Source organism: Sinohyriopsis cumingii, chromosome 13 (genome assembly GCF_028554795.1).
Source record: "Sinohyriopsis cumingii isolate HCF-2022 chromosome 13, ASM2855479v2, whole genome shotgun sequence".
Taxonomy (NCBI): Eukaryota; Metazoa; Mollusca; class Bivalvia; order Unionida; family Unionidae; genus Sinohyriopsis; species Sinohyriopsis cumingii.
Genome location: NC_142973.1, coordinates 52505507 through 52521162, shown reverse-complemented (window position 1 = coordinate 52521162; position 15656 = coordinate 52505507). Strand labels below are relative to the sequence as shown.

At 34.4% G+C, this 15656-nt stretch overlaps 1 protein-coding gene across 1 annotated transcript in view; it reads right to left on the bottom strand.

Moving 5' to 3' along the window:
- The window catches only part of LOC149785559 (uncharacterized), a 57635-nt gene that overhangs the window by 12489 nt on the left and 29490 nt on the right, over nt 1–15656 (bottom strand). Inside the window, exons 22-35 of the mRNA XM_089979910.1 lie at nt 14422–14545; nt 12932–13062; nt 12101–12318; nt 11713–11818; nt 9874–9990; nt 9334–9469; nt 7774–7954; nt 4209–4482; nt 3674–3860; nt 3036–3259; nt 2447–2683; nt 1771–1917; nt 1272–1450; nt 545–692 (exon numbers count right to left, since the gene is read on the bottom strand). Of these exons, the coding sequence (XP_089836036.1) occupies nt 545–692; nt 1272–1450; nt 1771–1917; nt 2447–2683; nt 3036–3259; nt 3674–3860; nt 4209–4482; nt 7774–7954; nt 9334–9469; nt 9874–9990; nt 11713–11818; nt 12101–12318; nt 12932–13062; nt 14422–14545 (2409 nt within the window). The remainder of the gene's footprint in view (nt 1–544; nt 693–1271; nt 1451–1770; nt 1918–2446; nt 2684–3035; nt 3260–3673; nt 3861–4208; nt 4483–7773; nt 7955–9333; nt 9470–9873; nt 9991–11712; nt 11819–12100; nt 12319–12931; nt 13063–14421; nt 14546–15656) is intronic.

Sequence of the window (15656 nt, the reverse complement as noted above, 5' to 3'; positions counted from 1 at the left end):
TTGCAAACTGAGGTGTAAGAGTCCAAAAATGTAGATATTCAAATGCAAATGTTGAGCGGACCAGCATTAAAGACTTGTACCATTTACTTAATTGTTCGTAAAGGAGATCTTCAAATACATGAATTAATTAGTATTGATATAAGTAGATAAGAAAGTGCTCATGACTATATTCACTTACAATAGGTGGTAGTGAATTTATTGACATTATTAGCATTTTAGTGTTTCTGAAATACAGCTATAATTATAGCAATGTATATTTTTTAATTTCTAATAATCGTGAAATATATTTTTACCGATAATTTGTAATTAAAATATTCGTCCCTCTAATGAACTATTATCAAATGTGCATGTTATATCAGTTCCTTTATTGTTGTTTATTCTTCCAGATAACATTTTGTTATTGTCCGAAACCTTTTCAATAATAATTTCAAACATAGATTAAATCTTAATCGTTTGAACAATTAATACCTTGACATTTAAAAAGCGGACGAAGAAAAAGTACTATGTTTAATCAAGTTCATGCAAAGTTGACTGCTACGAATACCCACCCCATTTACAGCCCACATGCTAATATAAATCGTTTCATAACGGTTAAGAGATAGTGTCGGTATTGTATAGGTCTGTACTATTCCCTCGTCTCCTTTGTCCTCACCCGACATGTTGTGGACGACAGTCACAGGCTCACTTGGATTCTTGAAGAAGACGGAAGAATTAAAGGACACATCACACTAAGAAAGCGCTTGATCGTAACATATAATATGCGTTCACACTTGGATAGAAACTAACAGAAACTAAAATAAGTACTGACAATGTTTATATATATATATATATATATATATATATATATATATATATATATATATATATATATATATATATATAATAAGATACATGACATTCTTTGGAGAAGTAAAATCCTTCGGGTGCTGAAGCGCTTTAGACAAGTTCATTTTCATGAAATGTGTTTGATAGGCACAACACGTTGTGGTTAAAGAATGTTAAGCAAACGCAACATAGATATGTTTCCTTGTCACTCAGTAATTGTGTTGAATATTCGAGTTTGCAAGTAATTATCTTACTTTCGAATTATACAAATAGATTATTATCTTCGTATAATTCCGATATGACAATCACAAAATGGTGAAATAACGACACCTATTTATGAAACTTTGTTTCTATCATTAAAAACATTATTTATAATACAAACGTGGATACAAATAATGAAGACAATGATTTCAAAATCTAAGTAAAGAAATTCACCAGTTCATTACCCGGTTCAGATCTGATGCCATATATGTGCTGCCGGTGTTTATTTTGTAAAATTTGATTCCGGAATGGAGATCAGAAAATCCTAGCCAGGCCAGGTTCACGTTATATATTGACCACCTCATCCAGTCTTCAGGTTGTCTTTCTAAATTAGCTGCATGGTCTGTGTTGATAGCAAACATACCTGAAAGTTACATTTTTTTAGCTATTGTTCTCACCTTATAAAGAACTGTAGAAAAACTTTGATTTTCCAATAACGTACTGAGTAAATATTTAATATTGTTGCAAAAGCTTTTTAAAGGATTATAAGATTTAGTTGTTGAAAATAGAAAATGAGACTTTATCAAAAACAAGCATTTATTTAAAGGATAAGTTACTTTAAATTAAACAACTGTACATAACTTATGTCAGACAATGAATAATATCTACCAAAGTTTATTTACTTGCATTTGATTCTTTAAAACACGTTAAATAATTAATAAATACCGAGGCAAATATTCTTACCTGGAGTTGGCGGTGAACTGTCTACAAGGAAGCGTGGAGTCATGGCGGATGTACATTGCTTAGCACCGTTACATACGATCAAGGTGATACAATACTGGCTTCCGTCGTGGAGGTCAAGGTCAACAAATGTGTAGTCTCGAACCATCCCTCCTATCTGTGAAGGCAAAAGTTGCATCAATGCTTACTTATGATAGTTTGACATAAAAATGTATCTAATAAAGACTGCTGATAACATTGACAAGGGTGCAATCAGCAAATCGTCAATAAGACAATTTATTTACCAGCTCCAATTGAATCAAGGACAGGGGTATTAATGATCACGAGACAGACATGGTCTTATTTATGAACAAATAGTTCAAATCTGAACTTTGGTGCCAAAAACATTTGTGTTTCAGTTCAGAGGTTACTTGGTAAAAAATACTCCTACTGCTTAAATCTTGATATCTTAAATAGCATGCTATGCTAATCAGGACGGTAATTTAGATACATTTTAGGAACAAAGATAAAGCCGGAAATGTAAACAAAGATCAAAAGCAATCTAAATTAGAGAGGATTTGATGAAACGTTTTGCAGTTCTTATGGTTTAGTAATCACGATTAACTTGTTCTAGAATAATCACGAAATTTGGGTTACTAATGCATGGCAAATGTTTCAATACAAATCAATTTTTCCTGACCGTTTACCTGAATAGATGACAAATTGAAATCCCCTCCGACGTGTGACTTGATCGACAAATATTGTCTTTCAATGTAAGACTCGTTGTCTTTGGCGTCCCATTTTACACGAAGCGTGGTTCTACTGACAGTTGTGTTTGGATATATCATTGCTAGGTCCATAAGCTGCGGATGAGTCACAATTTGCGGTGGAGAATTATCAACGACAAAGCCATTAGATGTGGATTCAGCACATATACCTGTATCGTCACAGTTTGTATATAAATTTAAAAAAGTATTTTGAAAATGAGAAACCACACCATTAGTAATAGATGCACAATATGGATTGAAGGATGACATAATCATTGCATATTAATAATAGTACTCTGACAAATAATCTAAATCTGACTTCACAATATTTAACACGACAGGTGGTGATAAAGAAAAGGTTCTTATTTCGAAACAAAACTAAATCTATGGACAGATAACTGTATATCTTATTTCAATAAAGTTTCTAACATAAAATCATTAGTTGATTATTTTGCCTTTAATCTTGTGATTACAAATTAAGCATAAAATCATGCGAATGACCACTGTTCGTTGATAACTTACCTGCTCTGTTGCAGGCCCTGACAGTGATGTAGATTCTTTGTCCCAAGGGCAATGTCTTCCCAGCATGCCGAGAAAGGTCTGGTATAACAGCCAACTCATTTTGATGCAGTAACGTTGCGTTTAGAATGTCGTCAGTACCTGGGAATGTTCCAGCCCGCCAGGTATAGAAGGAAATACCAGAATGGGGATCGAAAAATCCAAAATATTTAGCTCCAATCGAATTGCTAGAAATATCAAATAAAGTTGTATCGTTCAGTTATAAAACAAAGAAATAATGCAAACAAATAACACAATGATAACTTTATTAATATACTGAAAGACGAAATTAATCCACTGTTTAAAAATAGATCAGAACAGAGTGAAAAATTGATATCTCCGTATTTAATATACTCAACTATAGAAAACCTGTACGCATGCAGATTCTTGCTTGCGCTGTTCATAGGTCACACTTATTGCTAAAAAAAAAGTATGAAACTGAAAGGACTTACAAAACATAACAAAACTTTTTCATATATAGATGCTACGAGTCTTGAAATGTTGTGGTTGTTTTCTAATATTTAAAATGTTAACCAATATCTTCATTTTTGATGCGTTTTACCAATGAATCTAACAAGGAAAGAATACTAATTTCCACATACTTTGATGCCTGGTAATGAATATCCAGTGAATCAGTGCCATCCTGGACTTTTCCTCGTACTGGCGGACTTGTGTCAATTTGGATGCCATCCGAAGTAACCGATGTACAGAGATCGGCGGTATTACATGCCGTCACGGTAGTGTAATATGTTATTCCTTCCATGAGACGTAGATACTGTACGTATAATTCTTAAAGCAAAATCGATATGATTTAAAGGAAAGAAAAGTAATTATAAGTTAAGACACCTAAATGAGATTTTTAGATTCAACTAAATGGTGTAATTTATATAGATTAAAAGGTGATTCTCAGTTTTATCATATCTTCAGAGCACAATATATTAGTAGTATAAATATTTCAGACGCTGATACGATGATCGAAATATTGCCTATTTACAAATATTATCACTGAATATTTCTATCTCTTTATCCTATTAGAAAGTAAATTGACCTATATATGTTTTACGCACACAAATATAGATTAGACGAACACATAACATAAAAAATGATACCGGCGCAAAGAAATTCGTGGTCGTTTACCGTAGACTATTCCCACAGGCCGGCAAGTCAACACGTCCTCGCATGCCTTACAAGTGCCAATGCTTATGTAGTATTCTTGTATTGGTGTATGTGGATCAATGAATCCCTCCCAATGGACGTATAAACCTGACTTTTCGGTGGTGAAATCCACGTCCTTCACTGATTTTCCAAGTGTAGGTTTACCATCGTATACGTTTCCCGGGATTGGAGGGGAAGCATCCACAGTGAATGCCCAAGATATAGCTGTGGTGGAAAGGCCGAGACCGTTATATCCCTGAAAGTAGACTCAAACGTTCTGGAATGGTTCCGCCTAACACCTCGTGACATGTGATAGATCTAAAGAACCAAAATATTAAGACTCTAACAGTACCATGCAACATGCCATAGAGAAGTTTAGTACTTGAATTGTATATAGTTCCACATTTATTATGTCACTGCTGTGACAGTGACACCTTGTGTATTTTACCAGTTGTATTGATTTCTGGTAAGCATTATATATAATACAACTGAAAGGGTAATTATAAAGTGGTATGCGTAACTGGAAATTCATCTATTGTATCATAGCTTGAGTTCATACATCAGTGCATACAACAGTAGTTCAGTCTTATAAACTCACATTTCAAGGGCAAAAATACTTCCTAAAAAAATCCAACCTGATAATTAACTTCATAAACGTTGCGAAATAAAGATGTTTAATATCACATATCATAATTGTTACTACATAATACTGCCGGTGTTTCGGTCCGTAGAAGACTCTTTGAAAGTTAATAGAGTTATCTTACATTGCAACTAGTGTTGCTGTTGATGAATAGGTAGGTGATATATAACACAAATCATGACAAAATATGTCTGAGCTGATTGGATTAAGAAAGATGTCACTTAATAACATCATTTTATATTTTCCAAATATGAGCAAAATTCAAATGATAATCATTTGAAATGCTTTCGTGTTGAGCAAGATATTGCACACTGCTAAAAGAGTAGTTTACATGATGGAGTTTCAGAAGAATAACGGAGAAAAGGAAAACAAGCCTGGAACGTCAGCATTTCCATTTACCATAGGTCTTAATGTGTCAACATCTGATTTTGTCAAGTCTATACCACTTGAAGCCGCAATAGTTGATCCGCCCCTCTAAACGGTCCAGGTTATACTATTGCAAGAAAATGCACTTTTCTTTTGTTTTCTGAGGACTCGTGTTGCTAATATTTCTACAATTTCTAAAATAGTTTAGTCCGCTAATTTTTTCACGGTGCACGTTTAGAGACAGCTATGCTAGCATGCGCAATAATTTAAGCACTTCATAATTGTTCTCGCCTGTTTCTTGTTAATGTATCAGTCAGTTCTTTACATTGTACGAACAAATAGTAATATACGCTTGAATTATTTCCAAACCATGGACTAACATATAAAGACCGATAGCAAGCACAGTGGTTGGCACATCGGCCACGCAATCGCAAGGAAACTCTTTGAAACAATATATGCAGTCGGAAGCCAACTCGGTCTTGACAAGACAATACCAATGAGAGACGCCACAAGAGTCGTGATTGGCATATATTATGTTAAGGAATCTCATTGTCTGGTGTCAAAATTAAATTTTAGAGAACACCATTTCAATAAATAACCCCCCAAAACGTAAAGAGCCGTAAGAGATGCCAATGACTGACGGAGAGTGATCGTACTTTTTGTGAAGAAAAGCTCTCTGGGTATATCTTTAAATTCCACCTCCTGGGAAAGATAAGCTCTCCATTCGTGCACTGCCAATTGTGTGGAAAGGTCACTCACTCAGAACAAATGTTGTGGAATGCATGTGGTAAGGATAATGTTAATCATAAACTTGTATACATACAAAAGAAGTATAGTAGGCAATTAGCCGTTGATATACATAGAAGCAGATTTATATGTGTTGTGTCGCCTTGTTAAATTAGTGATATGTCTTTGTATGGAAACACTAACTGATATTGTCGGTTAGTGTGCTATAAGAACTTATTAGGACTACTTTTGATATATCAGTGATTCTTCTCTTAAAGTGGCGCTAAGCAAAGCACAGCCCATACCGGTACGAAATCATGAGAGCGTAGGCCTTCAAAAGTGGCTACGGTCTATGACTTCAGAAATAGCAAGTCCTATACATATGTCAAGTTAATGTCCTATTCAGGAATTTAGGATTTTAGAAATTTCATTGCCTATACCGGCTCTACATCAGTGTCCCATCAACTCCGAGCAGGCAGTTTACCACAAACTCTATGGATGAAATTATTGACAAGATCTTTAATAAGCAGCTATTGTTAAAAGTTGCTTCCCCAGTTGTAAAATTGCGATTGGAATAGTCAAAGCACAAGTTCTGGATAAAAACGCTGTTCCACCGAGCTGTGAAGCCCGGACTATAGGAAGATGTTTATAGGCCCAACATTGCAAGACAAGCACGCGTGAACTCAAAAGATATGAAAGAAGTGCTGAGCAAGAAGTTCTTTCAAATAAACAAGGCGCTTGAAAAATGGACTAAAATGTTCTCTAATAGGATGGTGATCGAATAGGTAAATTCACTAGGGATGGACATCACCTCTGATCAGCCTGTACGAACTGGTTCATACTCCCAAATCATGGGGATGAGCGTCATTTAAAGGCAGATCGACCCTGACTATCAAGCTTAGCATTAGGAAAATGCCAACTGAAATACCTCGCGTTGGCAAAGGGCACACTAAGTAAATCAAGGATAGTAAGAATGTACAGCCACAGCGCTAAGAGCAAAACACATCTGCGACAGATGTACGTCTTCTCGTGGGAGTATCTCCTGATAAGTCAGAGGACAAGGAATTGATGAGTACCTCTCTACATAAAGATACCGCAGGAGAAAAAGAACAAGATGCGTTTTGAGCATTGGTGCAAGCAGGTGAAGGATACCTATATCATCTACGCGAAATCTTTGAATCCAGATAAGAACAGCAACAATCTATTGATTTAAACTCTTGCCATTACTTACATCACTTTATTTGCAACACACAGATAAAGCCTGAAATAAAACACCACTAACTGAAGTAACATGGTCAAATATGGCCATCTATACCTTTACAATCTTCAGTTGCTTCTAACTCTTTAGCCCCAATACTTACGCATCTAATCCAGTCGTCTCGACAGTCTTAGCTTGCACTCTTGTATGAACTGTCGGCGATTTCTCAAGACATAATGGCACCTAGACAGGCTATATGATTTTCCTAGATTGTATACCCTGATAAGGAGTTCTTTCTTCTTTTGTACACCGGTATAATCCTGCCAGAAGAAGGGTGCTGACCGAGATTGTATTTCGCAACTGCTGCATCAGCAGTGACATGCAAGGCAGGATCTTCAAAACGTCTCGACCCTGGCACTTGTTTATTGTTAATTCATTTATGAGGATCCTTGTATACGCCATGTGAGACCATAGCTTTTCCCATTAGGTGATTGATCCAGAAATATCTTGTTTGCTATAGCTAGTCTATATGTATCATGAACATCTGAGAATATAAATCATTGCAATTCGGTATGAGTACCAATGGTTCCCTTCTTTTGCAACCTTAATTATAATACCTTAACAGACACAAAATAAGCGTGGCCCTCCTGGAGATTGATCGTTGAGATAGGACTGGTCTCTGAGCAGTCTTCGTATACCACTGTGAAAGGCATAATGTCACCGTAGCCTGGTTGGGATCCCACTGCCCATTCATACGTTTCAATGCCACTTTCTTTGTCTTCAAATACGTCTTTCCAGCTTGTAAAAGAAATTATCTTTGCTTTATGAATATATAGGTAAGAATAAATCATAGTATTTGTTTCCTGATGAATTGTAGTACTAATATCAGTACCCTTACTCGTACCTCGTGGACAGGGTACTAACATAAGCATATATGTGTTAATGGAGCAAGCCGGGTGTGAATCACACCCGGCGCTCTTTTAGCCTAATAATAACACTTTAAACACATTCCTTGCATATAATCCAATAAATAGAGTAGTCCTCTTATTTAATACCGGAAGTATCGAAAATCATTGTAGAAATAGTTGTAAAATCTCGTTTACATTTTTTCAGCCGATATTTTCGTTTAGATCGTCCGCCATGTTATTTCAAATAATGATTACTTCCGTTCTCAGCCTCGTTTGTTTGTGTGCCATATTAGGACATTGACGCCTTATTTAGAAATGTAAACAAATTGTAGTAAAAATTTGGCGCCGTTTGGGTCAGAAAATCTGCGCATTAAAAGTAAATACGGTTTATCGGCAACTTTGAAATTCAACCAAGAAGCGATTATTCGCACTTGATTGATGATAATATAGCGTAGAATATCCCAAATATGTTCTGGCAAGCCTTACGTAGAAAAGGGGTCACGGCGAGAGTCTCGCGTTGTCTGTCATGGTGGACAGGATAAGGTTAGAGTAACCATGCCAATTTATTTTATCGTGTAAGGGCTTAATGAAGTCAAAATAAGCTAAACTTCTTTCACAACATGTTTATACTTATGTAGTTGATTTCTACACTGTTTGTTTTTCTGACTTTAGTGATGATTTTTTTTTGCTCCATTACATGATATGGGATCAGTTCGTAGCCTCAACCACAACAAATCAAGTTGAGGCTACGACATCGTAGCTAGATGAATTGCTGATTAATAGCATGGATACAAATTATATTAGAATTAAAATGATAATATAAACGATTATTGATATACTAAAGACGCTAAATACATCCTCGGAAGTTTCCACCAAAAAAGCAGATGAAAAAAGCAACAGGCGATGTGACTAGCAGACAACAATTTCGAAGAAGTACATTTCAGGCCAAGAACATTCTATTAATAATTACTTACATCGTTTTGTATACCTGCAAAACTTTTACTTCTGAAGAACATTGTGACCAGGAATATAATTATTCCTATGCATAAACAAACTCCAACATTCGGGTAGAAATACTTCATACAGAAACTATATTTGTACCTAACATATTCAGTCTAAACTTGAGGTCATTGGGAGTTGTCAACGGACATGATCAAAGCAAGCTTTTTGTCTATAATATGCAGAATATTACATTCTAACTTCAGAAAGTTTAACAGAAAATTTTCAGTTTAGCAGGATTGATGTCTGCAGCAAAAAATCAATTCTTACCATGCCGAGACTTTATTAACGTCGTTTAAATGCCGGTCATCTATAGAAATCTCATTAACTGTCGTTACAGGAGCTGTGTAGTCAACGGTAATCCCAGCGGACGTTGAAACGCTGCTTCGGTTAGCAAAGTCTAAGGCTATACAAATAAGCATTGTCGTAGTATGTGCAATTCCATATCGTTCTACTATTAAAATGATCAGTTCTTGCAATAATTTTTTCAACTCACGGAAAACACACATACACACAGTCACACACACACACACAAATGCAAATTCTAAGTACGTAACAAAGAGTGCCATTTCTTTCATCTTAGATAATTACACTATTATTCAATTGCAATTCTGAAAGGTTTAATCGTTAAGACTCAATAGGAGACAGAATGACATTATTGATCTAGATGAGTAGAGATTAACACAATAAGAACACTTTGTTGATGCAATTTGTTTGTCTGAAGTTTAAAGCATTTGCTTTAATTGAAATATACTGCTATACATATGTTCATTATCGTCTAGAAAAGTGACTGGTAAAAATGCAACTAACCTTTAACTGCAGCATAGTACGTGTGTCCATTTTGAAGATTCAAACCGTGGATGGTAGCATGGTTTTTAATCCCTACATTCTGAAACGGCAATACATCGATGGCTCCTGGAGATGTTCCTGAACCAATACAAAAGTTTCGAAACAACTTTGAAGGGGCGATTTAATAGCTAGAGCTTAATCAGACAATTTGTTATATAATAGTAGCTCAGTTAATTTGACAAATATTTTCAAACATAGCGAGTGTCAGGTTTACGAGTGTACAAACTTCGTCATCAGCTCCAGATCCTGAAACCATTTTACCAGTCTTATATTGAAATGCATATTTAGTATGCATCATTTGTTAGCTTTTGTTAATGATTATATGTTATGTATATCTGTATTTTTTACTTGACCTTGTCCAAAATGAAGCTAATGGTGTACCTGAGCAGTAAAATTATTTTGTAAACAATATAATACATAGCTAAATAGTTCACTGTGATTGTGGATTAATTGTAAACAATATAATACATAGCTAAATAGTTCACTGTGATTGTGGATTAAATATTCATAGCATTAGTAATAGTAAACATGCTTATTTGAATTTAAGTTAAAGATACAATCTTGAGTCTGACCAAAGAAACTTCAAGAATGGAAGTTTCCATTATATTAACAGATTATTTCCAGCATTTGGTAATTGCGACATAGGTCAAGTAGAGGAGTATCTAAGCTTGTTTACGTAAGAATTACCCATTCTTGCCTTAACATCTGAAGCAGAATTAGTCTTATTGTTGTCTTGTTGTTGTGTTCAGTTTTTGATATAGGTAGAATTATTTATTCAAATTATTTTTCACTGGAATTGCAGAGTGCTCAAGTAATATTCTTGGATTATATTATTATGATAATCAAAAGACTGTTAACATATCGTCACAATACAGGCCACTGGCGCATTAACACATTCTATACTACTGACACATCAACACATTCAAACTTGAAACATATCTGGAATACCACTGAAATTCATTTGGAACTTCATACATTTGTACTTGTAAATAAACTTTTAGTATTATTTGGGACTGAATTCACAATACTGAAAGTACTTTTTAAATTTTCACTTTCTAATTTAAGGAAATAAATTTATTTGTTGAACTTTCAAAATGCGTTGGTTTTCGATCTTTTTTGTTGCTTAGTTTAAGAGTATAGACTGCTAATAATATATATAATAAATGATTAAATTACGACTGTAAAAATTTAAGGAACATAAAGATATATCGTGGATAGCGCTCGAGTGCTAGCTCGGAGAAATGGAGTGGGTGAGATTTGATCCACATGACTCCCAATGATTATCAACTTGCATTGTAATACTAAAATTGGATGTGGTACTTCTTTATTGCATACTGATTTAACACTTTGGAAAATATATGCCCCAGCTAGACAAGTCCATTCACATTCTCGTATCAACATCGTCGTATTTAATTTCTTATGGCATAATTCATATGTCACCCTTCGTACATATTAATTGTATTTAACTGAATTGTCTTCGACTTGCGCTAAGATGTGCAGAAATTGCTTTTAAAACATATTACTGGTCTAATGGACGAAATTTTTCTTCCTGACACGGAAAAATGTTCTAATGGAAGAAAAAGCTGTTCCTGACACGGAAGCATGAATGTGTTTTTGAAAATCTGTACAAATTTGTATAGATGATGTTCAAAATGAACAAGAAAATAACATTAAGTTCAAATTTAGAACTACCATCTGGTTAGTTAGTCGTCGCCTCCGTAAAAACTATTACATTTTATATAAATCTAAGCATGCTTCAAGAAGAGCTATGCATAAATAATCCCTGATAATAAGAGTTACCTAGTGCAAGATAATACTCTTTAATCCCTGATGCGTGGACGTTATGACCCAGCTCCTCGACATCTTCGAACGATTCCCAGTTAACTGATATATGAGTCTTAGATCCCTAGAAAAAAATGTGTCACAAATTAATCAATGAAACATATGCTATTCAACATAACATGTCATTGTTGGAATGTATTGTACATCCAGAGGAAATAAGAAATATATTGTATTGTTCCATATATCATATATGTAACATATACTATTGATTTTTAAACTTACATTTTAGAAATATAAAGAATTTACTAATTCAAGCTATAAATCAATTGAAAACATTTTTTTATTTTTTCCAATGTGTGACGCTTTGCTTTGACCATTATGACATTTTGAAACGCAAGAAACGTACCTGATATCGCGTGCCAATGTGGACACCAAGCCAGACTATTCCCGGCTGTGGTGGAGTCAGATCAACTGTCACTCCATCGCTGCAGGCACTCGTTTCAGGTATGTGCTCCTCCCATTTTTCATGTTTTATGACAGTTCTATTGGCATGTATGCATATTACATAGCGTTTCCCATGCAATAGCACACTATCACTGAACTTCACATTTATATATTCGTTCTCTGAAAACATGGAAATAATATTACTAGACGCAAAGTAGAGAACATTGTGGAAAACTGCGAAAAGGTAAACAAAATATTCATTCATGATATAATTTTGCCAAAGCAAACTTTTACTATTGTTAAGACCCGTATAGTGCCGTTGGTGTTGTTGACGGAAGGCAACATCACACGTCAATTGTTTCCGACATTCATGGATAACTGTGAAAAAATGACAGCTGTTCTGGTGACATACATTCGGAATATAATCCAGTATTATAAGTTCGTTCGTCGTTTATTTTTCTATAAATAGATCAATATCAATCTTGTTCTGTAAACATGCCTTATTGTTGGTATCTTTCACTTCTAATTTGTTATTTATCTAGGGTATTTTTTTTTTTACATTAAACCAAAGCCAACATCAAAAGCTGGTTTGAAAACTGTTGGAGTTATAACCTTTAGAGGAGTTATAAAGCAAAACAAAAAGAAATGCTGAAAGGACAAAGTTATTATCTTTCAACCCTCGTTTTGTCAATTGTCACAAAACTATGAAGCTTGACTAACGTAAGACTTATTCACTAAAGCAAAACTCACTCATTGTATCATGCTTACATGTAAAAGACAGCTTCTACTCTACCTGTAATACCACACTTGAGAGCGTCAGGATGGGCACAAGGGTCCTTTAATTTCAGTAGGTCATCTGACTTGTAAAACGTTGTGGGGTTAGCTGTTTTGTCCTCCAGGACAGCCCAATCGTACATAGGATATCTTGGAAACAAATATCACACATTTATAAAAAGTAAAATTAATTGCAAATGTTACATTTTATGTCATTTTGGTCTTAAACTATGTAGCAGAAAGAAATGAAACCAAAACGTTTAGTAAAATTAACAAAAACATTTATTTCTCTACGTAACGAAGTGAAAATGTAAAAGACACTTAAATTAATGCAAATTAAGTTTCAAATAATCATAAATATCCTTTCACAAGTCCAAAATTATAGAATGTTCAGAATGAATTTTAATACGAACGAATGACATGATGTACCACAATAATACGATCCAGGCTGTCTTTGAATGAGTTCTCAATAACCCTAAGGTAGAGTTTTAGTTCAAAAAGAGTATGAGTACTGTTGTAATTCCAGTGAATAATTTAAATAAACATTTACTCTCAAATTACATCTGAACACAATTTTAAATGATTTCACAGACTGAATATAAACAGGAATAAATAACTGTTTACCACATCCTCTAATCATACTTTTTTTTACCTGACAATTATTTACCCCTTATAACCAATAATTTCACATGAAAATTCCGCTGACCTTTGAACTCAAATTATAGTGAATGTCTTCTTTACCACTTAAAACTATGACCCAAATCAGATAGGCAAAATCTTCACTCCCTACCCTCAATCACAATCATGACAAAAATCAGGTTTGCAAGAACTTTCTACACAACCATCAATCACCGACAAAAAATTATGTACTATAAATTAAATATACATAACAATATCAGCTTATTGGGCTGATATTTATCTCAGATGACGTAATTATTATTTTTCAATTTGGCATCGCTTGTCGAACAAAGTATGAGGAGTGAAAAACTTGCTTTTTGGTTACGTTTGGGTTGACTTGGTGTTTTGCGGCATTGCAACACGCTTATATTATTGAGTGATCTGCCTTGCCCAAGGGCAAACCACAGTAGCCAGTTCTGGCAGATGCTATTGAACCCTGACCCTTTCAGCTATAATTCCAGGATACTAATAAATCAGTGACTGCTTGTCCTTCCTCCATTATTCGTCTTTCCGAAATGCGTATGAGCTCATCGGACGTATGCTATTTCCTCTAACCTGCAAGGGTTCATTTTAGTTTTAATTTTGGAATGGTCCAGTTTTGATATTCAAGTCACGGAATATAGAAAACTGTGAGCTGTGCTCATTTAAAGTTTTGCTAGGTGGTCCAAACAACTCTGAAGCAATTGATGGATGGATGTGTATGATGTCATTATCGTGATTAATTATGTATGTGGTTGGCATTTTCGGTCATACAGACAAATAAAATCAATGTATATTTCTCAAACCGTTCAAATGTGACTTAAATACATTTTCCAGAAAGTCCAAGTGTACCTCAATTTTGGCCAGACCGCTGAAAGTATATTCCGGTAAGGTGTGTAGTCAACATCTCCTCCATGCCAATCTTCATTTTCTTCGAGGAATATTTCATGACCATGTCCATCTTCTATACTGCCACCTTGATAACAATGATAGTTACATTTAAGTACATATCCGAATAAATAAGATTAATAGGATTAACCTCGCATTAATTCAAATAAACATCAATGAAAGTATAATCATGATAGTCGAAATAATTAATTTGTATATCTTTTATCACCTAGCGATAGTATAAAGTGTTTAAATACATTACAAGATTCATAGCTGGCGATTTGTATTTAAATTTGTGCATTAAATATAACTGATTTAGACCTTCAACTTCTTACTGTGAATTATGTCCTTTTCCTTGTTCTTAATTTTCTTGGTTTGACCAAAATAATATTTCGGTCATTACTCAAATTCCCAATTTGTATATGATTCTTTTGTACCCTTGCGATATTAAAATAGGTTTGTGGCCTTTTATGACAAACCAATATTTAAAATGGTACGTGTGCACCGAAAACTGTGATAAATATGGTGGTAGTAGTCCTGAACAAGCGAGGTCGCAAGATTTTCCAAACAGATTTTTAAAAGTATATTACTAAAAAAACTTACAGAACATTGATATATTGTACATGATATATCATCATGCAATCTGCACATGGATATGACATATTTTGTTTTCTTTCTTTTAGGTATTCTTAAAGTAGTACACATATCATATTGTCTAAAAATATTTGAACCATGGACACAAATCTTAAAGAGTGGCAAATAGTAATTAATTTCTTTAAATGCTGAAAAGCACAAGTTTCATTCAGAAAGCTTATAATATGTATGTTTTGAACGTATCTACCGTATCTCTTCCTTTTCTACCAGAGCTTTACATTTGCAAAAGAAACCCAATTCTCATTGGTAAAAAATCGTTGCTTGCATACGGTAAAATGGCAACTACCCTAGTGATTGCAGTAATATATGCAAAGAGTTGAGTATAATTACTAAAATTGAAAGAAAATAAACTTTTCTGAAGGTTACAAATTCAAATCCATACTGTCTAGGCATAGAAACAAATTTAATTAGAAGCAATGTCATTTAGGAAAGATGGATTTTATTTTTGTTTTGCGATTTCTTAATTAAATCTAATTTAGGTCTGTTCTCAAGAAGGGGAGCAGGACATTACCCCCCTGTCAATTACCCCCTGCAACTACCCCACT